Raw genomic sequence first — 26,774 nt, forward strand, 5'->3', positions numbered from 1 at the left:
TATATATATATATATATATATATATATATATATATATATATATATATATATCTATGTATATGTATATATATATATAGAATTCTTACTAAATATCTTACCCTTAAAAATCCCCTCGATCAAGCCCTAACCCATGTGAAAGTCCTATTCTCCCCTCTACACGCGACAATCTTCTTCCTATGCACGAGGGCTCTGTTTTGACTCACCAACGCTCGAACACACGATCAACTCGTCTCCTCTTCTTCCTCTGCGTGACAGAGACACCACCTCCTCCTATCGACTCAACAACTTCCTTTGATTGACTAGGGCACAAGCTCTCCAAGTAAGTTAAATGTGACTTATATAGGTGAATTCACCTCTTCGACTTCCCGACCTCCTCTCGCTTCCTTTCCTGATTTGTTCGTTTTCCCATCTCCTAACTTTCACTTTTTCGACTTCCAACTCTTTGTTTCTTCTCCTTCATTCCTTTGTTTCTTCTCCCTAGTAACTGAAACCGGGTGTGTGGGAGTTACAATCATTCCCACTTATAGAAATTTTGTTCTCAAAATTCCTAAACAAAGCTCAAGTCATTTCTCATATCACTTTTATCACGACCAGGCTCTGATACCTCTTTTGCCACAACCCGACCCAAGGCAAATAACCAAGACAAGAATAGTCGAATGGGGGGAACTAAATTTCTTATATTCATCCACAATTTAACAAAAGAAAGGGTCACTGATCAAATTAAATTAAAGCAATATATTTAAAATTAAATCGTTACTAGTTATGTGTGTCTTCTAAAAACGTTATCTCTTTCAATGCACATCGTTAATCACTTAATTAACCTAAAAATTTAATTTAAAATAATAATGACCTCAATAAACCAATGAATATTCATGCACTTAAACCATAATAATACAACAACAACAAAGCCTTAATCCCACTACGTGGGGTCGGCTACATGAAACATTTTTCTCCATTACATCTTATTTAGTGTCATATTTTCATTTAGTTCTAGTAAATTAAGATCATTTTTAATACAATAAGCCCAAGTCTTCCGAGGTCTACCTCTGCTTTTCTTAACACAAGTCGAATCTAAAACATCTCCTCTCCTAATCGGATCATCAAATGGTCGACGTTTAATGTGACCAAACCATCTAAGACGACTTTCTCTAATTTTGTCTGTCACAGGAGCTACACCAACTCTATCAAGATATACAGATATATTCATTTCGCATTTTGTCTCTAAGTGTAAAGCCACTCATCCACCTAATCATTCTCACCTTGGCAACACATCTTCTATTTTAAAGGCCAACATTCAGAGTCATAGAGCATTGCAAGTCTCACCACTGTCTTATAAAATTTTCCTTTTAGTCTAAGCGGTACTTTTCTATCACACAAAAGGCCCGAAGCATTCCTCCACTTCAAACTTGAATTCTACTATTAACATCCCCATTTATATCACCATTGCTTTGAACAACGGACTCAAGATATTTAAATCGTTCACACATTTTAATAATTTGATCACTCAAAGTCACACCTCTGTCACTAGAGCTATTACTACTAATATTACATTCCATGTATTCAGTTTTAGTTCTACTTAAATGAAGGTCTTTAGACGCCAATGTAGACCTCCATAATTAAAGTTTTTCCTGAGCTTTTTCTCTCGTTTTATCCACGAGAAGGATATCATCAGCAAAAAGCATACACCAAGGTACATCCTCCTATAGATGTCCAGCAAGACCAACCATAACTAAAGCAAAAAGATATGGGCTTAAAGTCGATCCCTCATGTAATCCAACAGAAATTCAATCCTCCTTCAGTTTGAACACAAGTAACAGCTCTAGTATACGTATCTTTAATGACTTGAAAATAAGTCATATCAACACGTTTCTTCTCCAGAACTCTCCAAAGAATATCTTTTGGAACCTTATCGTATGCTTTTTCTAAATCAATAACAATCAAATGTAGATTCTCCTTATTATCTCTGAACTTCTCCATCAAACCTCTCAATAAATGTATAGCTTCCATAGTAGACCCGCCCGACATAAATCCAAATTGATTATGAGAAATCTTTGTGATGCGTCTTAAAAATTATATGCATGTTAGACAAGTTTTTAATAAATCAATAAAAATATTTGATGTTATTTAAAGAATCATACAATAGCAATAGCATGTCAATATTATTATATATAGGTACAACCGTCACAGGAGTACCGTCTAAAAACTGTGTCAATTAAGACACATCAATATCAATATTACTTTCCATATACATGCATGAGCACCTTAGTATTACCTCACTAGTATCATGAAGAGATGACTTTATCATAATCAGTCATACACATATAGGCAATCAACATAAATATAACATTCAAGTATTCATCGCATTGAATTCAACATAATATATAAAACATACATCAAATGCATGAGAGCGGATAGCTACAACATGCATAACAATATGACCTATAAAAAAATATCTCAATCAACATACATGCAAGTGTCAGTAACTGTAAAATAGTTGAGACGAAATAAATTATTGCTATAAATTAAAAGTACGAGTATTCATCTAGATGGTAAATGATATGTTCTTGAATTTATCTTAACTTCAACACTTTTAAAATTTAAGCCTACAATAAATATGGGTATAAACTTTCATTAATTTATTATTTTAATAACTATTAACTTTTCATTATTTAAATATTAAATTTTCATATTTATTTTAAGTAAACCTAGTGTGTGTGTGTATCTTAAAGGTTGATCGTCGATCAACCCCATAGTTTGACCGAGGGGCGGACCACCTTTCCAGAAGGTGTGCAATTCGATCCTATGCAAGAATCAAACCTCTGACCCGAGAGACTTACACCAAAGGTCGCAACCCGAGGAAAAAGCTCTCCAGGTAAGCCGACTGCAACTTATATTGGTGAGTTCACCTCTTCAACATGCCGACCCCCCATCGCTTCCTCTCCCGCTCTGTTCATTTTTTTCGTCTGCTGACTTCCATTTCTTCGGCTTCTAACGCTTCCTTTCTTCTCCTTCATTCATTCGTTTTATCTCCTGGGTAACTGAAACAAGCTCACTAATAAAGGGTTTATCATAGGTTACTGTTCCTATATATAAAGAAATCTAGTGACATTTAAAAGAAGCAAGTTGTTTCCAGAAGCAATGGAGAATCAGAATATAGGACACCCGCCTTGGGAATCTGTGCAGGGAACTGGATTCTGAAATTGTTAAAAAAACAGGGTTCACCACCAATAGGCCTATAGAGATATTTTGTGACAGTCAAGTAGCTATCAATATAATCAAAAATCTTGTGCATCATAACAAAACCAAGTATATTGAAGTTGAAAAACACTTCATCTCTGAAAAGGTTAAAGAGAAAACTACACAGCTAAATTACATCTCTACACCCAACAGGTTGTTGATGTCTTCATCAAAGCTCTTCGTTCAAGCGCCTTTTCAGAGTTCAATATCAAGCTGTCTCTACAACATCTACGACCCGAATTAAAGTGTGAAAAATCTGAGAAGATCTTGCAAAGAATTTGATTGGGAGAACTTAGAAAACCCTTGATTATTTTATTTCATTCCTATTCTGTGTTATTTTATTTTTATTTTCAGAATTATTTCATTTCCTAATTTTGGTTAGATATATTCGGTAAGTTTGTAAATTAAAAATTAAATAATCAAATAAATAAATAAAAAGTTTATAAATTAGAAGAGATTTTTTCCTATATATATGTACCTAACATGTTAATAATAAAATTAAGCAAGAATTATTCCTCCCCAAATTTTATAGAAATAGTTGCTCGCCATTTTGGTGGATTTTAGAAAATGTTAAACATATACTTCTAGTATATGCTTGGACGAAGAGTCCTATTAATGGATATTATAACTGAAATGAATAAAAGTAACAAGAAAATTGATTTATTTACAAACTCTTTTTTATTGCTTATCATTTTTTAAAATATTAAATATTAAATATTAAAATTTAAAGACATTTTACCCATTGAGCAACTTAATTCATATCTTTAGCTACTAATATTTTTCGAAAAAATCTATTATAGAATAAATGAATTTTAGAGAATATGTGTACAAACGTCAAGGACCTCAAGAAGATAGGTACAATATTTTAATTTTACATTTTTTTCAGCTATAAGAGTTTAGATCTGATCGAACTATTGTAAATTGAAGTTTTGTGAAATATATAAACTTTTTTATATTTTAGATGCTTTTGTATAAGAAATTGTTTAGATAATTCTTCCTCTGTCTAACAGTTCGTTCTCATTTTAGTATTCCAAGCTCCCAGGTCGAGTTGTGACAATATCTAACATCTAAACTTTAATTTTTACACTTATATCACCCAATTTTCATATAACAGCAAAAATACCACAATTTTAAATTTTAAATTTTATAAGATGAAATACACATTTTCACGCATAGGTAAAGTGGCATATATGTAAAAATTGAGGTTGAGGTATTAGATAGGTAAATATATAAGAATTGAGTGGTATGCATGTAAATCTTCCAAATTATTAAGCATAAACAAAAGACTTACAGCATCAAGATCCGCAACGGCAGTCAGAACTTCAATTTCCTTCAAGGAAAATTGAGATCCTTGAGCAACAACATCCCCATTCACAGCAACGAAACAGCATCCATCTGCCATACTTATCTGTCAGTTAGTGCAAACAATTCATAGATTTAATTCATTGACATTTACGGAAAAAACACGATTTATAGGGTTCTAGCATAACACAATTATTTAACAAAATTGACGAAAGAATATGAGTTAATAATATAAACTATATATTTTATGCAGCCACCATAACTTAATAATTTACATCAACATGAATCATGCACAAACATAGAAAATAATCATAGAAATAACAAAACTACCATAGCGATCCAGCACCAAAGAAACATAATGTGCGTATATAAGATCAATAGAATCGCTTACATCATTCTTTACGCATTTGAAGAATGATTAAAATAAGCCGGGAAGCTATAATGCTCTATAAGGAGCAATAATTCATACAAATCCATAAATATTTAGATATTTCAAGCTTACTATACCATAATAAAGACGACCGCCATCACAACCCTGGTGATTGCTATACATGTAGACACCTCCACAGAGCGAAGTCGCACTTTTAATCGCATCAATCCTAATATTGAGTTTTCGTAGCTGGTGGTGACTTCCGCTTGCATTCATAAAGACCTCAACACCATTATATGAAAGTCCAACATGTGGTGCACCAGCAACAAAAAGCTCTTCACAGGTTTCAGCAGCAACAGCTCTGAAAGCAGGAATAAAATTATTAGAAAAGGCAGCTTGTGTGAGTTACAAGATCTGACAATCCAACCTCTAATTGTCAAACAAAGACTCCAAATTTAAGAATAAAAGCTAAACTGCCGTTTGGAATCAATTTTGTTTTTATTTTCTATTTTTTATTTTGTTTTGCTCATGTTTTTAATTAAGATATAGTTTTTCCTTAAAAACACTCAAAATGCCTACAGATTGTTTTAAGTATTTTCAAAAACATATTAATTTGTTAAAAAAAAAGAGAATAATATATAAAAAACACACTAAACAAGCATGCTTTTAAAAACAAAGTAAAAAAATAATAATAATTTACCCTAAACGACCCTAAATATTCAAACATTGGACAAGGTTCTGAATATTGAAGTGTTCTTTAAGAAAAAGAAAACTATGATTTGGGCATTAACAAGCATGATGAGAAATTGCAAGTTTGGTCATATTGTAACCAAATATCCCAACTAAAATAAAGGCACTAAAGCATATTTCAATGTTATCTCAAGTATGCCTTACCAAATTAGTCGTATGTCATACAAATATACAATTGAAGAACTATATGCAAACAAAAAAAAAGCAATCTTCTTAAACAAAGGAACGATTTTAGGACCCACTTGACATCACTTTTATTTTTTAAAACATATTTAATTGTTATAATTTATATATATATATATATATATATTTCTTTTAAAAAATATATCAACTTATTTGAAAAAAAACAATTAAAAGATATTTTGAGTATTTTTAAAAATAATTACCTCAATCAAACATGTTTTAATTAAATCAAAACATAAGAAATAAAACAAAAATAAAAATAAAAGTGATCCCAAACAACCCCTTAGAAAGCAAGTAGCAGACAACAAAAGTCATTCAAAAATGAGCATTATAACGATCCAAAGGAAGAAATGGTATAAGATATTGAAGTAGATGTCTCAAATTGTCAAAGCCAACAAACTAATCTAGGGGATGTAGCACTAGGATTAGACATGGTTGGACCAGATGTAGAATTATGTTGAACCAAGAAGTTACGGTTGAATTTCTCTTAGCAATGTTCAAGATAATGGCTGGTAAGACGACAATGGGGGCAAGCTGGAATGGTTTTATATCACGACTATACCCGCCACCAATATGACCACCGCATCCATGAATCTCTCGACCACCCCTAACATCAATGGCAAAAGCCTAACAGTCAAGAGTATTTGGTTGGGGAGTAAAGAGTTATATGATCTAGAGAATTGGATATAGAGCACTCAAAATATACAGTAATGTTTATCATCAGTTGAGATTGCACGTCAGGTAGAGAATGAAGTAGGCCATAGAAAAATTTGTTAATGAGAAATTCAATATTCTATTCAATCAAATTATGGAATCAACAGTAATGGAGCCATCCTAAAGTAATGTGCCATATTTTCCTTTCAAAATGGTGTATTACTAGTTATTATGAAAATCATTTTACTAAATATGGCAAAATATCATGAAAAAAAGTATAAATACGACAAGCATTACTTTCTTAAAAATTTAAGGAAAAAAATATCTCATTTCAAACTAATAGTGGGATCAATAATAATGGGGCAATCCTCAAGTAACGTGTCATGTTTTCCTCTCAATATGATGTATTCATTGTGATTACGAAAATCATTATACTAAATAGGGCAATATCATAAAAATAGTACAAATTTGACAAACAATACTTTCTTAAAAGTTTTTTGAAGAAAAAAAAATTCAAAATCTTTTTGGCTAAAGACAATTAAAATACTCATGCTTGCCACTTAGAAAACTTGACCATGTTACTTTTGTCCATATGAGGGATCAAGATGGTGAAGCTGATCATGAGAACCAACAAGGAAGTGAAAAGCCCTTAAACAATAGATAAGGGTATCATTTTATTGTATATAGACATCAATGATAGAGTTAACTCATTGAGGTATGGTTGAGAATACATAACATCTTATGGGAGAGAGGAGGGGAGAGAGGGGGGGAGAGAGGAGAACCCAAGAGGATAGATCATTAAACATTGAAGTATATGAAAATGATTTAAATAGAAATATCCTAAACAGAAAATTTGAATTTAAAGAATACTTATGCACTTTAAGGAAATTTAAAAAGTGACTTAATCCCATAAAATATGCTTTTAAAGCCAGGTCAAAAACATATTGGGTTTTCTACTCACAGCAAAAAGAATCAAAAATGAAATCAAATAAAGTGGAAGAAATTTTGTAGATGCCACCGCCAAAAAATCAAAGGATTGCAAGAAATTGACTAATCAAACAGAGAATTTAAGCAGAGCCATGAAGTGATCATGCGCTAGGGTTACAGTCAAGTAGCAATGAGTGCAACGTTGTGAACAAGAGTAAGAAAAAGGACAAGCGCATGAGCAAAGGTTGAGAGAAGGTAAGCATGGGAAGAAGCATGTGCAGCGACACATAGCAAACTCTTCGGTAGTTGTGGTGAGCAATCGTGCATAAGAGGGAGCACGCTAGTGGCAGGTTGCCAGAGCAAAGTTGTTGAAAATATTGTGTGAGCCAGGGTTGTAGCAACGAAAAAAAGATTGAGATGCTTGCAACCAAAGTTCGCAAGTAAACAAGAAGGGAGAAGGGGGAATGGCTGCTAGGGAAAAAAAATATTCTATAATATCAAGTTAGAGGAGAAAAATATTGTATATTATTGACTAAATGCATGTCCCAATATATAGGCACAAAAGAAAAATACATATGAAAGATAATAAAGAGAGAAATATACTCAGTTATGAGAATATTAAAAAGAAATAACACATCTTTTGAATCCAATGTTATTCTATTACAACACTTTCAATCTAGCAAATTCTTATGTAATAATACTATTCGGAACATGAGTGAATGCAATAACCTTAGCTGCTTAGCTACGCAGAAAAATATCTAGTAATATTCTCCTTAAAGTTAACCTAAACATTATTAAAAGGCACCTTACTATTTGTACATTTTTAGTTTCTTATCGTTCAAGAACCTATAAATAATCCATAAATCTAAATAAAGTTAAATCAATGCTTCTATAAGAACAATCGCAACAATATCTAAACATCCAAATCACAATAACTCTATAATTAAAACAAAACGTATATTTGAGACAGCTAACTCACTGTTGTACTTTTCAGCCCGCCGCCACACATTCATTTGGCTAATGCTTTCTTTACATTTTCCTGAATTCTCTATGGTACGAAGGTACTTTAGAGAACTGGATCTGATAAAATGTGATAACTATAAAAAAATTCTGTTTCACATCCTCAAAAAAGGAAATACTTATAATACATAAAGCAACTTCCAAAAAATTACCTTCCTCACAACATATTTACAGCTACATTTTAAAAAAGATCCAGTTGCACGAAACAGGACCAAAAACAAAGCCATTATTTACATCCACTTAAACATGCACAATAATTGTAAATCCAACAACAACAACATATTTATCCCACTAAGTGGGGACGGCTACATGAATTCTTTTTCTCCATTGCGTCCTATTGAGTGTCATATTTTCATTCAATTCTAATAAATTAATATCATTTTTTATACAATATGCCCAAGTCTTTCTAGATCTACCTTTGTCTTTCTTAACATAAGTCGAATCTTAAACATCTACTCTCCTAATCGGATCATCGGATGGTCGAAGTTTAATGTGAACAAACCATCTAAGATGACTATCTAATTTTGTCCGTCACTGGAGCTACACCAACCCTCTCACAAATAGATTCATTTCGCATTTTGTCTCTAAGTGTAAAGTCATGCATCCACCTAAGCATTCTCATCTCGGCAACACGTAACTTAGTTTTATGCTTCTCTTTTAAAAGCCAACGCTATAGAGCATTGCAGGCCTCACCACCATCTTAAAAAATTTTCCTTTTATTCCAAGCGATACTTTTCTACAACACAATCGGCCTAAAGCATTCTCCACTTTGACCAACCAGCTTGAATTCTACTAATAAAACCACCTTCTATATCACCATCATTTTGAACAATGGACCCGAGAAATCTAAAAAGTTCACACCTTTTGATAATCTGATCACCCATAATTACAACTCTGTCCCTAAAGCTACTACAACTAAAATTACATTCCATGTATTCAGCTTCAGTTCTACTCAAACGAAGACCTTAAGACTTCAATGTAGACCTTCATAATTTAAGTTTTTCCTTACCTTTCTCTCTCGTCTTATCCACGAGAAGAATATCATCAACAGAAAGCATACATCAAAGTATATCCTCCTGTAAATGTCCAGTAAAAGCATCCATAACTAAAGCAAAAAGATATAGGTTTAAAGTTGATCCCTAATGTAATCCAACTGAAATAGGAAAATATTTAATCAATCCACCTTTTGTTCAAACAAGTAAAAGCTCTAGTACAAATATTTTTAAAGACTTGAATATAAGCCATATCAACACCTTTCTTCTCCAAAATTCATCAAAAGATAGCACTTGGAACATTATCGTAAGTTATTCTAAATAAATAAAAATCATATGTAGATCCTCCTAATTCTCTCTGAACTTCTCCGTAAAACCTCTCAATAAATTTACAGTTTCCATGGTAGACCTGTCCGGCATAAATCCAAATTGACTATGACAAATCTTTGTAAGACGTCTTAACATATATTCAATTACTCTCTCCCATAATTTTAAAGTATAACACATCAACTTAATCATCAACTTATAACACATCAACTTAATTCCTCTATAATTTTCACACTCTTATGCATCCCCTTTATTCTTAAAAATGATGACCAAAATACTCTTCCTCCACTTCTCAAAAATCTTCTTAGTTTTTAAAATAATATTAAAGAGTTTAGTAAGCCAAGAAACTCTCAAATCTCCTATATATTTTCACACTTCAATTGGGATATCATTAAATCTTACAGGCTTTCCACCATTAATTTTCTTTAAAGTCTACTCACCTTGTTTTTACTAATGCAATGATAAAAATGTAACATTCTATTATCATTAATGATATTAAGATCACTAAGGTCGATCATATTTTCAGAAACTTCATTAAAAAGTTTATCAAAATAATTCACCCACCTATGTTGAATATCTTTTTCTAAGAAAAGCACATTTTTATTTTAATCTTTAATACGCCTGAGTTAAATCTTTACTTTACTTTTCTCTTTATTTGGCTAGTTTATATATATATTTATCATCCTCTTTAGTATCTAATATATTATAAAAATCATTAAAAGTAAAATTTTTAGCGTCACAGATTGTTCTCTTAAACACTTTATGTGTCATCTTATATTTTTTTTAGTTTTCTAAGTTTTTACATTTAAATAAATTTTTAAAACATAACTGCTTATATTTTATCTTTCCTTGCATATTATTATTTCACCACCAACTATTTTTATTTATAGAAATTTTTACTTTTGATTCTTCATGTACATCTTTTAGCAGTGGTTTAATAGTGTTTGTTACTTTATCCCACATAGAATTTGATTCTTCTTGAACATCTCAAATCTTAAATCTTCAAGTTTACTCATAAAAAAAATTTTATTTGTGTCATTTAGGTACCCCCATCTAATTCTATGAAAATGATTCCTAACCTTCTTTATTTTACAACTCTTTATCTTAAAATCTAAAACTAATAATCGATGCTGAGTACTTAAATCCTCACCTTGGAATGAACTTACAATCTTTACATTCTCGACGATTTCTTCTTCTCATAAGAAAATAATTAATTCACATTTTATTAGATTCATTCTTATAATTAATAATATGTTCATCTCTTTTTTTTTAATAAAATATTAGCATACATTAAAGCAAAATCTAATATAACTCTACCTTCTTCATTAATCACTCTAAAACCATAGTCACCATAATATTTCTAAAATCTTCTACCAGTCTACTAGCATGTCTATTTAAATCTCATCCAATAAATTTTTTTTCTTAAAGATGTATCATTTGTATTACGTCTTCTAGGTTATTCCAGAATTTATCTTTAGGACCTATATCTAAACTACTTGAGGAGCATAAACACTTATAATATTAAAAATCTTAGTATCAACAATAATCTTAAAGACTATAATTTTATCTCCAATTATATTAAATTTTATAACATTATCTTTCAAACTCTTATCTATAATTACACCTACAATATTTCTAGTGTGACTGTTATCTGAATATCAAAGTTTAAAACATAAGTTATCAATCTCCTTAGTCTTTTCTCCAACATATTTAGTTTCTTTAATACATAAGATATTTATCTTTCTAAGAATCATAATACAATTAATTCTATTAATTTACCTGTGAGAGTACATACATTTCAAGATCCTATCATAGTATTAGTTTCATGGACGAACTTATTTACCTGCATCAGTCTGTAATGTGGAACTCTTTCTTATTTGATGTTATACTCAGGCGTTGGTGTAGCGGCCCTTGCACACTTTTTATTGTATTCAGGTCATACAATGTGTCGCTTCCAGGGGATGCTCTAGCATTTACACAATGATCAAAATGATTCATGTTCAATTAATTCTATTAATTTACCTGTGAGAGTACATACATTTCAAGATCCTATCATAGTATTAGTTTCATGGACGAACTTATTTACCTGCATCAGTCTGTAATGTGGAACTCTTTCTTATTTGATGTTATACTCAGGCGTTGGTGTAGCGGCCCTTGCACACTTTTTATTGTATTCAGGTCATACAATGTGTCGCTTCCAGGGGATGCTCTAGCATTTACACAATGATCAAAATGATTCATGTCATAATTCTTTAGCAAATTTTATGTTGTTGTTAACTAACTAATGTAACTCTCCTTTTCACATCCGGATCCTGGGATTCGGCAATGACAGTGTAAAATAAGCAATGAGGTTTTCAAAAACATAAGAACCAAAATAAAATTACAAACTAATTTAAGAAAAGAAATCGAAATTAACTTTTCCTAACGATGTAAAATAAAAACCTAATAACTAAAACCATAGGTTGGGGTAGAGGGATTATGCCAAGAGAATCATAGGACTTATTTGAGATCAATTTTAGTCTTTTTTTTTTTACTTCTTTTATTCTTTTAAATAAATTTAATTTATATTTTTAGTTAAGAAAAAAGTAAATCAAGTTATTTTTTAAATACTCAAGAAACTTTTAGGTGTTCTCATTTTTTTTTCATTATTTTCAAAATGAAAATCACATTAGGTAATCGTCAGTTGTCGTCAATAATCGCTAGCCGCCAAAACCATCAACCAACCACCACCAAGGCGATCGCAACTGCCATACAAAATGGCTCATGCAATATGCAATAGAAAAAAAAAATCAATTGAAACATTTTTTTAACACCAAAAAAAACATAAACAAAAAAAGTCCCAAAATGGTCCTTTAGAGTCCCCCAAATGTTATTCTCCTTTCACTTTTGAAATTTTATTTCACACTTACATCGTGCAAGATTTTATCATTAGATAAATTGGAATTGAGTTTCACGATTTTAAACCATATCCCATTCAAAAAAAAGTTTTAACAAGTAATTCTTAGTCCGTCTAAATTATCATTGGCAATTTTTATTTTTTTCTAGAATAAAATTCATCCACATGCCCTGGACTGAAAAAAATAACAAATAAGCATCCGATACTTTTAAAATCAGGGAAACTTATGGTAAAAACAGAAGTCTATATCCACTTATGTTCAATTACATATACGCAAGGTTAGCTTTAGAGTTAACCGTAACAGTTTGAAAAATAGAATTAAATAAAGGACATAAAACGCTGCACCTATTATCCAGTGAGCAACCAATATGACAGCAGTTTAATTACAGGTGCTCATCGTAAATTACATAAGGATTTAGAAGGAAAACAAATCCTATAAAAACTGATTTGCTTGAAGGGCATTGACAGAAAACAATTCTTACAATAAATGATATATAGCGTAAATTATGGTTATATATTGTTTGGTATGAAGTGTGATCAAAGCAAAACAATATCAACAAGAATTTCTAAAGAATCATTATTATCAACCATTGTGATTTCATTTTAAAAAACACTTAATTAAAAAGTGAAATGAAATCAACGAAAGAATTAAAAAAAATAAAATAAAATAAGCCACATTACACACACACACACAATGTAGATGCATTCTTAGTAATTGTACTGATGGCTATAGAATTTGGTATCATGGAATTAATTATAATCCTTTTTAAGTGACTAAATTTGATCTGAAAATAATCATTTGGTTGTTTCTTCAGCGCAAAAATAAGATGAAAGTTACCATAAACACCTCAGACAATCTATTAACTAACGTAAGACGCGGTGTAGCAACAGTAAAAAATTCTAGTAATAGAAAAAAACTTTGATTAAGGGAGATTTACATGCACCACACAGTTCTTATGCATTTACATATCTCACACCTAAACTTCAATATTTACATACATAGCCCGCATGAAAATGTGCATTTCATTTTTAAAAAATTGTCATAATGAAATTTTTTATGTGATATTAAAAGTTTGAGTTTGAGTGTTGTGTGTGTCAATATGAAAGTTTAGGTGTGAGACACGTAAAAACATAAGAATGGTGTGATATGTATGTAAATGCCCCTTTGATTAAAGGCCATAGGTACTTACGTGTCATGAAATTGAATATAACCAAATCCAAAAGGTGCTGAAATCTGTGAAATAGCTTCAGAAATATCACTTGGGAGTTGAAAATCGACAAGCCGGTCTTTAAATTTCCAAGCCGAGAACCAGCGTAATTCTCGGTAATTTCCATCATTTGCAAGACAAACCTTTGGACGTATCATGATAATTTTCCGGTCCAAGCAAAATATCTGACAATTATATCGCACACTTTCATGTATAATGGGCATCCCAATACTACATAATATGTTGTCAGTCCAATCACCAGATAATAGATCCTTCAAGCATTCCCATCTGCACATAAATTTGAATCAATTGTGTAAAATATTTAAAAAATAAAATTTACAAAAAAAACAAAAAGAAGAAGAAAGTTGTATTCGAAATGAATATTTTCTACTTTGAAATTTATGAAATAATTCCTAAGCTATTATTCAATCAATATCAACAGCTCACAAACTATATCAGAGATAAACAAAAATGGAACAAGTATGATAAAAGCTGGGAAAAACAAAGAAAGATGAAAACAAAGAAAGAAGAATTCATCTGAGCTATTTTACGATAAAATAAGTTAATTCCAATAAAGCCGTAATTGTACTAATAGTTACACACCCCTATGTCATATGGATGCATGTGGTAGATGATAAAGAGCATAGAGCAGAATATCTAATGTTGAAAAATTGAGAACTTTAAAAACATGGGTGCATAGCACACAATTCTTATGTATTTTTCCCTTAATATGAAGTTAAAATATGCAACTTATAATGCAGATCTAACCAAGGGAATCATGGTAAGTAAAGCTCAGAGAACATAAATGCGACTTAAAGGTTTATTAGAGAGTGCTTCAAGCTACAAATATAGCTTTAAATGCATTTATGAAACATTAGAATTGACAATATTTTACATTCAATAAGCAGTGAGTATTCTACCAAAGTAAAAAGGTGGGGAAATATTTAAGAATTAGTGAGTTCCAACTAAAGATGTAAACTAGCTGACTTTAAGCTCACGTGTTAAGCAGCTTCGCTCGTTAAGCAGATAAGCCAATGTTTTTTATTTATGTTTGACTTGTTTATGTATAGTTACTTTCAAAGCTGAACGCGAGCTATTCTTGAACCTGAAAAATACTTCAAAGATTGAATAATTATAGAATATAAATATCAACATGCATATATACATTTATCCATAAAAATATGCAAATATTCATATCAGAGCACATAATATATACATTTATATGAATGCATACAAACATACATGCACTTATACATATATGTGCATATTTTTATGCATAGTGGCATCTCTCTCTCTCTCTCTCTCTCTCTCTCTCTCTCTCTCTCTCTCTCTCTCTCTCTCTCTCTCTCTCTCTCTCTCTCTCTCTCTCTCTCTCTCTCTCTCTATATATATATATATATATATGCATACAAGTACAACTAAACTATTATTAAGTCAAATACAATCGAACATCGGCATTTTCCTTTAGCTTCAATAAATAAACAAACATTAAAAACTAGTTGATATTAAACTAATTATCAATCTGAACATGATCAAAGAAGAACAAATTTTTTTGACAGCCCTATTGGCAACACAATTTTTTGCAAAATATAACAAAGCATAAGGAGTTTATTGTCGCCTTAATTAAGCTGAAATAACATCACATCTATTATAAAAAAGGATGTGATAACAAAGAAAATTATTTTTTTCTTCTTAAAGTGGTAGGACGTGCTCACATACGAGAAGATTGGCAATCAAGTTTTAAATCCAAGCATTTTCCACAATTTTTTTGACCAAATTCATATTTTGAATGCGTGCAGACTTTGGATGTTATTATGCAAAGGATCGGCAATGCTTTTGTGCTAATCCAGTAACTCTAATTTCACATTTTCAATAGACTATTGATTTGCAAGTTTCTCTAGAGATTAATTTGGGAAATTTAAAATTATAAGATTGTTCAGATGTTTTGGAAATCTCATTTTATTTGGGATTAATTAAAATTAAATTGATATTAATCTTATCATAGCCTTATCCACCAGCTTGAATAAAATTTCTCTTTTGATTTTTAAGCATATGAGTACAAATTGGTGTGAAATTACTTCAAGCATGATGCAATTATGATTCAGTGATTCTGAGAGAACTCAACTCTTTAAATGGAAGCATAAGGCTTGATTTTTCTCCACTAAAAAAATTCTTCCATTCTATATTACTTCTAGATTACTTATTGGCTAGTTTAAGCCTTTGATTTTGGTAAAAAATAGATACATCAGAAATCAAATTTGTAAATCTTTGCCCGTTGATGTTATCAGCTTCCAAATTCTTGTTGAAATTATCAGAGTTTGCAAACATTTCATCATAGACTTGGTTAACTCGTTTTTAAAAAAAGAATGTCGCTTGATTGGTGAGTACTAAGTATAAATACGTTCTTTTTTTCCATGAAAACATAATATGTTTCATGTTAATTAAATTAGAAAAGCCTAACCATGAGTCACGTTTGCATCAGGTATAATAGATTTAAAAATATGAAATAAAAGTAAAATAAAAACCATTCATACGAAAAAGAAATAGAATTCCTAGCACTTTCGACAATGAAACAAAACATTTGATCACAGTAACTTTGCACTAAATAGAGTGCTATCACATTTCAGAAGAGAATCATTCTTATCACAAAAGAAAATGGGGGCATTAACATGCATACCATCAAATTCGTATATATTTACACATCTAACACCTAAACTTTAACTTTTACAGTTATACCAACTAAACCCTTCATATCACATCAAAAATACCACTTTTAAAAAGTTAAATACCCCTTTTTATGCATAGGTGAGGTGGCGTGTATGTAAAAATTGAAGTTTAGATGTTAGAAATGTAAATACATAGGAATTAAGTGGAATGTATGTAAATCTTCCAAGAAAATAAGTAAAGCTCAGAGAAGATAAAAATAAATGCACATAAATTGCAATAAACTCACGCATGGGTTACAGTATCTTGCTCCAAAAAATGATCTTCACATCCATATCCAGTTATCTCGAGCTCTGGTCCGATTCTAATTGTAGCCCCTGCTTCTTTAGCACTAGAAATTGATGCCTTAATGTTCCGAAGGTTATTATCAAAATCCATGGCCCATTGATTTAGATTACAAGTGGAAAGAGCTAACAACCTCATCTTTACTTGATCTGCATAAAAATAGGATATATGGTATATGAATTGCTAACATTCTAAAAATAACAAAAATTACTCATAAAATAAACATCAAGATACAATCTGTTTGTTATATAATACAAAAATTAAATTAAAAGTTTTTTAATATCAAGTCATCAATTTTTTCAAGTATAATATAACAAGGAGTCAGAAATAAAAGCTATATATACAAAAAGGAGAGACAAATGAAGAAGAATAACTAAAAAAAACAGCAAGTTAAAACACCTATCACAGTAGATCACAGACATCACAAGTTTTTAATTTTGGGGCGGAACCTAAAACTCTAGGAAAAAAGCCAAGCCTAAGGAAAACCTAGATAAATTAGAGAAATATCTCAGTTGGATAATAAATAAAAGGAAGAAAAGAGAAAAAAATAGAAAAGAAAAAAGTGGAAATAAAGTTTTCAACAGAAGTTTTTCAACACTTCGAAATAGAAAATCAAGCCACTAGAACCTCTCTAATCTCTTACGCTATGTTTGGCGCGGTGTTTGGCCCGCTACTTGGTTCAAAACCGCACTGTCACCCGTTTCTTTATCATGTTTAATATGCATTTAAAGAAATGCGGACGTAAATTCCTCCATTTTTATGCCATGGTCGAGCAAAAGCCCGCATCCTGCAGTTTGGTAAAGGTAAATATATGAAGATATCATTTGTCCTAAATAAAGAGAGAACGATACACGATGCTTTAATTGTGTTATCGAGCAAAAACCCGTACGCGAAGCTGAGAGGGGGGAGCTTGATCGAGAAAGATTTTCTTTACGTAAAAGAGGGGTAGTTTCTCCAATCGTTTTCGAATAATCTCCTTCTACCTCTACTCTTTTTTTTTTTTTTTTTTGCGGGTTTGTTCTTTGTCCTTTTTTGCCTTTGCGTAGAAGACATGGATTTCGTACCCTACTTGTGCTACCATTTACATGTCATTGCATTGCTCTTTACTCTGACGATGTTGGAAGAAGAGTTTTGATTTCAATAGACTTGAAAGAGGATTTGAGGAATGGATTTTGTGCCCTACTTGTGCACCCGTCTATTTCTTTGATTCTTTCCCAATATACTTTTTCTAAAAAGGATTTAAGAAACCTGAAGAAAAAAAATTGGCATTTGGCATAACAAATGCACAATAAATCTTCTATATTTGCTGGAATTCAGAATTTTCTTTTGTATGATTTTCTTATCGATGGGGTTCACTTGAGAAAATTTTGGCAAACAATAAATGTCATATGCGAATTCTTTTCATATACTTCTTGCAGAAAACAACATATGCCCCACCTTTTAACCTTTCTTTTGAGTTTTAGAGAAACCTGACTTGAATATTTTATATTATATGGATCCCAATTGGTTGCTTAGCCCTCACGACTAAATGTTTTGATTTATAGCTGAATGATTGTTCGCCTTTGTTGACAATTTGGAAAGTATGTCAACGATAGTCTTGGATATATGAAGGAATTCGCTAAGTGTCAGTTGATGAGTGAAGGTTGGAATTAATTTTCATATGAAAATAATCAATAGTGATAGGAACAAACGATATGGACGTTTCTATATTTAAATATTAGTCAATATTTGAAGAATTTTTTAAGTTATTTGAGCAAATTGACATAGAAAAATTTGAAAAATAATCTGGCTTATAAATGAGCCAAACAAGAACAAAGGTTTGTTCGTTTGTATTCGGCTCAATTTGGCTCGTTTTAATTAAATAATAAATAAATAATATTAGTATAATATTTATATATTAAATTAAAAATATATTAAATTAATTTAATTTTAATTAATTTATGCTAGGATTGCAAGAGAAAAATAAAATTTGTGTTGGATATGTACATACATAAGAATTTGGTGGCATGTATCAAAATGGCCCTGAGAAAATAAATTTGGCTCAACCCACTCTCCCGCCCCGTGGTCCCCCAAATTTTGTATGTTAGATATGTAAATACAAAAAATTGGGTGTTATGCATATAAATGAATGAAAAATAAGCTTCTGCAATCACGCTTCAGCCTTCCCTCCAAACTAACTGCTCTGCGATACCGCAGCTCCCGCATCCCTCTTGCCTGGCTTTCCTACGATCCGACCCAGCCCTCCCTCCTCAGTGTTTAATCCCACATTGGTAAAAAAAAAGGAATGAATAGTTAAACTAATCTACTTAAAAGTGAATCGCAATTGCTCATAATCCATCTCACACGTGATGCGGCCATGATTCTACGGAAGCAAAATTTGGGCAATTAAATTTTGTAATTTAAATAAATTATTGGATTTATTATTTTTAAATAAATTATTATTTTAAACCGAACACGGCTTAATTTGAACAAAAGAGTTTGAATTAAGCCAAACATGAGTAGACTATTCACGTGCCATTTGGACACAAGTCGAACTCGAACAATAAAAATTTGAGCGATATGAGCACGAACAAGTCTTTGACTCGCTCAAGCCCCACTCATTTACACCCTACATATCATGTGTATCATGCAGCAGATAGAATGCACTGCAAAGCGAAATATTTTTTATTCAGAAGAAATCCCAAATTTTATCACTCCTTGTACATAGCTCTTGATAAAATCGAGTCTTCATGTGATCAATATATAGTTGCATTTCATGAGATAGCCAATTTAATCTTTGAAAAATCCACAAGCTTTCAAGTAGGAGACATTTGGCATAATTTTTTTCATTGGAGTATAGAAGGTGCGTTTTCACTAATGACTTCAAAGATAACCACTTTCGAACTAAAGAGATCCGCTAATAATTTAATCTTCAACTAAACATCCCGAAGTTATAGTTTAATCAATAGTTAAGTCTTAAAATTCCTAAGTGCATAGTTAAACTAAATAATGCTAAGATATATTCGTTAATATAGAAAGCCTTTTTTTTAATATATAATTCAAGGAAGGTGTTTAAAAAAAACAAATAAATTTATTGAGCTGGTAAAACCAAGGTCTAGAAAACCAGACCAAACCGATCAATTTGACTCTAAACCGGTTGGAGGTTTGGTTCTGGTTGGACTAAAAACTCCCTTGCATTGAACCATAAGGAACAGTTGAACTGGCAAACCGATCAAAGTTTGAAAGAATCGTCCACTCTGCGCTGCCCCATATTTATGTAAATCAAACTGTGAAAAAATCCTATCCGGTTATTTTTTTCTCCCACTCTCTGATCTGATCCCGTCCCTTCGCTCAGCATTCCATTACCAGCGTCATTGGTTTGCCGCCCGCTCACCTCCGTCCAACCAGCAACCCGGAGGCACATCGCCCTTCTTTGCTTCTTCCTTCTCTCGCTTCTCCCATTCACACAAGGCAATCAGCAGAAAGCCGAAACTCCAATTTTTGCCTTCTCCTGCCCCCCACTCTCTCAATTTCGCTTACTCTTTTGTGAATTCATTGCAGTTTTTTCATGATATTTGGACTATTTCTATCATCTGGGATATTTATAACGAATTAGTTCAGATCCTATTATTTGTTGCATTCATGTGATAGCTTTGATGACCACTCCATTAGATCTCCATTCTAGCTTTAGTTCATCAAATTTGTTTGCTATTGAGATTGTGAAACCTAGACTAATGATGATAGGAATCTTTCCTCTTTGCAGTGGCCTTCCATGCTAATTAGTGCTTTATTTGGTTCCTTTTGTAGTATAGAGTGGTTATAAATTTGATTGAAATATGCATTGAGCCGGTTTGGGTGCTATATTATTCCTTCATCGTCTATTTGTTACAGATGGTGAATTAGTTTGTTATAGTCATTTAGCAGTGCAACATGATTTGTCGGTTTCCCAGTCCACTTACTTGCTTGTCCTGGAATAATTTAATGTGGTTGAAATTTTTAATCTTTCGTCGGAGCGATTAGTTATAACTTATAAGTTCAAGATTATTTTTTGTGTCCTTATTTGATTCCAATGACATATCAATTGTTCGATGAAATGTTTCTTATGCAATATTTCATCGAAAAGCACAGTTGTTGTTACACAAAGTCTCAGTTTGAAAGATGTCACTGAAAATCTGTTATTCAGAAGCTGGTGTTTCAAAAACAGTTGGTTTGTTTGAAAAACACAGTTCTGAAAGTATTGTCCGTGGACTGATGACTGTAATACCCCTCGGTATATATATTGTAGATAACGTAGGCATTTTCAGTATATGTAATTCTCTTTTTTTAACTATGTTGACCAAACAAGCGGAAATACAAAAGTAAAGTCTATAAATTAATTTATTGAAGAAAGTGAAGGCTAGATTTCTTCACTCGAGCTTTACAATTCCAATTGAAGCTTGGGTAGGCCACCGGTTTTAAAAAAAAAATTAAGATATCATTCATTGTGTTATATGTCATATTGTTATATATATATAATTTTTGCTTTAATATAGAAAAATTTAATGAGAAATGTAATTAAATTTTTGCAATGAGCAATATTCAGCAATTCGAAAAATGCTCTCAAATAGTTTACGAAACAAAATAGTGGTGAGTGGAGCAGTCCACACCCATTTTAAATCGCGTTGTCCTCCTCCTTCAACACTTCCACCACCTCTTCCTCATAGTCATGTCTTTGGGAATCTCCTTCTATCTTTCCTCTAGCTCTTTAGCATCTTCCTCTTCCCCATTATCCTCATCTTCCACTGCCTCTCCTATTGATTCACTTCCTCCGCTACCGTTGAGTCCGCCATCCAAACCCGATACTTCTACTTAAGCTCCGTCGTCACCTCAACTTGGCAGTCCAAGCCGTTCGCGAGGGCATGAACTGAGACGGGGGCAACCAAGGAAAAAATCAATCGCTTCAAAGGGCTGTAGAACAGTATTTGCATCTGTGTTTTTACAACAAAAAGCGTCAATCAAATAGCACAAAACGGCGTGTGTAACCGACTATGACTCAAAACTTTGAAACAAACACGCCCTAAATCTCTTCCAAGAAAAATTTTTTCTTCAAGATGTATTATTTATATTTTTTTTTTCTAGGTCATTCCATAATTTTTTTTTTTTAAATCTATATCTAATCCTACTTGAGAAGCATGAACACTTATAACATTAAACATCTTAGTATCAAAAAATAATCTTCGAAACTATACTTATATCTCTAATTCTATTAATTTTTACAACATTATCTATTAAACTCTTTTCTACAATTATAGTTATATCATTCCTAGCACTACTCCAACCTGAATATCAAAATTTAATACATAAGATATTTACCTTCTTATAAACCATAATGAATATTAATTTCATTAATTTATCTGTAATAGTTCCTATATTTCAATATTTTATCCTAATATTCATTTTAAAGTAACTTTTTTACCCACAACAGTCCATAATATGGAAACTCTTGCTTATTTGACAAAACAACCAGGCGTTGATGTGGCGGTCCATACACATTTATATCGTATTTAGCTCATACAGCATGTCGCTTTAAGGAGATACCCTAGCTTTCACACAATGTAAATATTCATATTGTTCGAATAAAGATATGAAAATTGAAAAAGCCAACATTTTGGTTGCTCATTCAGTTCGCCCCAAAGTGCGGTTGAACCAAAAACCCATCCACCTTCTCCAAATTTTTCCAGCGAAAATTTATTTCCATATAATGAAATTTTTTTTATCTTAATCTTATAAAAATCAAGGTGTTTGATGCTGTTAAAGGAACCATGATAAAGAAAAGATTGCTCTCATCAAATTCCCTCTTCAAAAATTCACTTCAAACAATAAAATAATAATAATAAAATCAAAGAAAGAATAAATCAACTAAATTTGAAGCAGTTCTAACGGGTGATAAAATATGAAAATATCTCAAAAAACAGAAAATACCTTAACGTTGCGAACAGCACAGCGTATAGATTTCAGGTTGCTGCCTGGAGCATCTAAGGGTTTGGCCAAGGCGGAGTCTGTAGTCGCCGGCGTGAAGAATAGCGTAGCGCGATCGCGAGGGACTCGTTGACGTGAGAAATTTGCGTTGAAAGATCTTCGCTTGAGACCCGTCGACTACACGGAACAACTGAGGTCGGGGCAGCGGAAAATAGGGATTTGGGGCGAAGTTTCTGCTCCGACCGAGCGCTGATTCGGTCCGGAGCACGGACGTAGAGACCGTTCTTGCTTCAATCAAATAACTTTGGAGGTGGGGTCCGATCCGGATCTTAAATCAAATCATTTGGTGTGCTCACTTAAATTTTTTTTATTATTAAAAAAATTGAAATAATCCTGACGGTCATAATCGGACACCGTACACAATAATTTTTCGTATTTCTGGGCTTCTCCTAAATAAAAAAATAATACTTTTAATTATGCAGCCCGGCCAGGCCCGGCCCGACCCGAACGCCTCCAATCGGGCGGAATTTAAACTACCAAAATAAAACTGAAGATAAAACACTCCGATTGTTTCACTTGTTCCATCCTCTTCTGCAAGAGAAATCGCCCCGTTTGAGTCCCTTCATGTTTTAGGGCTTGCATTTGAAATCGTCATTCGCCCCGTTCGAGTCCCCTCTTCACACGAAAAATGGAAGCTAACGAGCCCACCGGAGAGACCGAAGTACCCGAGACGATGGAAACTACAGAGCATGAGAAGAAAAGAAAAGAGATGAAGATGAAGAACATCAAAGAGCTCAAGAGTCATGAAAGAGCATCAAGATAATATATTTTTTTTTTTTGTTGCTCTCAAAATCTAGCATTGAGGTATGGTAATAATTCAATTCTTTTCTTGTATGACACTATAATAAATTCATAATAATACTGATATATTATCAAAATAATACTATAATAACACCAACACCATAATAATATCATAATAGTACCATAATAATATCATAATAATACCGGCGATATAATAATACCATAATAATACTATAATAATATCATAATAAAATCATGATAAAACCATAATAATATTTCAATAACACCTCAAGAACACTAAAAGGACAACTTAATAAAACTTGAATAACATCTCCATCTCTTTAATGCTTTTAAGTTTTTTTTTTTTTTTTTTTTAGGGTTCTTGTTTTATTGATTTATAGATAACTATATATATAGTTAATTAGCTATATTTTTTGCATGTTTTTTTACTTGTAGATTTGTAAACCCAAGATCCTTCAGTTGCAAGTGTCGTACATCTGTTATAAGAGATGTTCTTGATAAAGTCAAGCTTGGCTTATCAGAGAAGAGAATGAATAGCCTGAGACCATTGATTGCAGATCATTTTTTTGATCTACCTTATCCGTAAGACAATGTTCTCACACTAAAAATATTAAAGTGTTGGCAATATGAGCGAATGGTATTCAGCAAAAGGTGGAGTCAATCAAAGCCTCGAAGTAATCATTGAGCTACTTAGAGCTCAGGAGAAATGGTTCAGGGAATTCCAATGAGCACTCAATACAATAAATACAGTAGTCTTAAATATACAAGAGACAATGTCAGGATTACAGAGTAGCATTGAAAAATCAGGACAACCAAGCGTTGAGAAAGGCATAGAGTTGAAGGAGAAATACAACCAGTTGTATTCTCCTGTTCCTGTAGAAGAAAACATTGGATTCAAATATGGAACCTGACAATCATCTCTTGTTTAAGCGGTCGATGAGATGAATGAAATGGGAACATATCAATCAACACTTGGTGAGAAAGTGATTAAGTTGCCAAAAGAAGGAACCCATGAGCAATTTGTTAGAAGCTTAATTGAAAGGGTTAAGGGTCGACGAAGCAGAAGCAAGAGAAAGTTGGCTTCCCCTTATGATGGTTTTGAGTATAAAAGAAGAAAACCAAAAATGGATGTTGTTCAACCCTTAGATGTTATTCTAGAGACTCCTGTCGTAAGGCCTGAGGATTTCCCTGTAAATACCAAACATGTAGATGTATTTGCCAGTGTAGAAGAACCAACAAAATCACATGATGACGAAATAATAACAACTTCAATTGTAGATAGTCAGGACGAGGCCGAAAATGGCCTTCAAATAATTATTTCTTCTGCTTTATATAGCTCAACCATTATAGAAGAACCATCAAAATCACCTGGTGTACAAAGCTTGGCCACTGTAGAAGAACCTATAATAGTGGTACGATGAAATGGGTTTCTAACAGAGTTTTTTACTTGTTAAGTTGACTTCATATATCTCTTAACTAGTAATTTTTTTTGTAGCCACAACGCTCGGTGCCCAACATCGATTATCCTGGTAGAGGGCTTATATCCCTGGAAATGCAATCCGTAATCGATGAATGTTTGTCCATGTACAATCAAAGGTGAGTAGACCTTCTTTTCAATCTATGTATTGCAATGGGTTTACAATCAATGACTCAATGTCCTTGTACACTGCAGGCATGATATTTTGTTCAATAACGATGACGCTTTCATAGACTATGGTGGAGTGTTAGATTTACTACAAGGGGGTTGGATTGCAAGCGAACATGTGGATGCATTTGCTGCCCAATTAAAGAGAAGGAAGGATTGTTATCCTAATTCATTCAGGTCGTATTTATATGTCTCTCCATTATACTGGGTAAGTAAATAAATTGTACTTAATTATTAAATTTATATTATGATGAGTAACATTTTTATATGATATAATACATATGCATAGACATGTCCAATCTTCTTCCTTGGTTGAACTTATCACAACAGCTGAGGTAAAAAAGTCTGACATCATATTATTTTCTATTATTCACAATGATCACTGGATACTGTCGGTTGCTCATTTGAGAAATAGAAAATGGAAGTTGTACGATTCATTACTCAATAAGATACACAATGGGGTGTGCTATGACGTTGTAAGTATTCTTCATAAAATATATTTCTTATCCAGCTACCTAAATGCACTAATCACTTTCACATGATAATTTGCCAGATCAAATTGTTTGGAAAAGATTGCGGAAATGAGTTCAGAGCCAATGTGATTGTTTGGTCACTATCACTCGTGCGTGGAGTCCCTGTACAAAATAATAGTGTTGACTGTGGCATGTTTGTATGTAAGTTTATGGAAAAGTTAGTTCAAGTCCACTAAAGTGACCGGAGTGAAGAGAAAGACTGGCAAAGATATGCCAAAATTTAGGGCAGAGTTTGCCCATGATCTATGTTCCTGGACTATGTTTATAAAATTAGCAAAATTATGATGTATATGTTTATATATTATTTATTTTGAGGTTGAACCCTTAGATTAGATACCACAGTTGTTGTATACCAAACATTAGTGCTGTGATTTTGATCAGGTTGAAGCAATTCTAATCGGAATCGGTACACTAATTGATTCAGTGAAGTTCCAATGTGATTAACTGTCTCGAACGACACATATGATTCTTAATTTCTATAGACTTTATGAGTTTCGCATTATTCAAATTTGATTTCTATAACGTTTAAGTAGCAATGCTTATAATTTTATTTATGTTTTTAGTAATAAGAATTGAATTTTGTAATAAGTAAATATAGTTAAAACAAATTTATATTTTTCGTTTTAGTTTAGCCATCCATGAATTAATTTTTAACTTGGAGAACTGATCCAAATTGATTTGTTATTTTTAAAAACTTTTTTTGATTCAAACTTATTTAGATATTTCATAAAATTATTATTTATTTTAAACTAAACTTTTTTTTTCTGTAATATTCCAATAATGTTTCAATAGCACAACGGAAAATTCCAATAATGCTTCAATAATACGGCGGAATATTTCAATCCAACCGCGACATTTTCTCCTCTAATAAAGTTAGAATGAAACCGCGGAATATTCCAATCGAACTATGAAATATTCCAATATTGTGTGGGAATATTCTTTTATTACCGCTTAATAATTCC

The 26,774-nt window shown here is 32.1% G+C and overlaps 1 protein-coding gene across 3 annotated transcripts in view; it reads right to left on the reverse strand.

Annotated features, from left to right (window-relative positions):
- The window catches only part of LOC110028346 (glutamine-dependent NAD(+) synthetase), a 73,406-nt gene extending 50,290 nt beyond the window's left edge, over positions 1 to 23,116 (reverse strand). Inside the window, exons 1-5 of one of the 3 annotated variants that reach the window (XM_020730162.1) lie at positions 22,816 to 23,116; positions 16,820 to 17,024; positions 13,849 to 14,154; positions 5,047 to 5,270; positions 4,529 to 4,632 (exon numbers count right to left, since the gene is read on the reverse strand). In XM_020730162.1, the coding sequence (XP_020585821.1) occupies positions 4,529 to 4,632; positions 5,047 to 5,270; positions 13,849 to 14,154; positions 16,820 to 17,013 (828 nt within the window). In that variant the 5' untranslated portion in view covers positions 17,014 to 17,024; positions 22,816 to 23,116. Of the gene's footprint in view, positions 1 to 4,528; positions 4,633 to 5,046; positions 5,271 to 13,848; positions 14,155 to 16,819; positions 17,025 to 17,518; positions 17,659 to 21,500; positions 21,831 to 22,815 lie in introns of those variants that run through there. The other 2 variants (XM_020730161.1, XM_020730163.1) reach the window with 2 other exon arrangements.
- Between the last annotated feature and the right edge of the window lie 3,658 nt (positions 23,117 to 26,774).

This window comes from Phalaenopsis equestris, unplaced genomic scaffold (genome assembly GCF_001263595.1).
Source record: "Phalaenopsis equestris unplaced genomic scaffold, ASM126359v1 Scaffold000511, whole genome shotgun sequence".
NCBI lineage: Eukaryota > Viridiplantae > Streptophyta > Magnoliopsida > Asparagales > Orchidaceae > Phalaenopsis > Phalaenopsis equestris.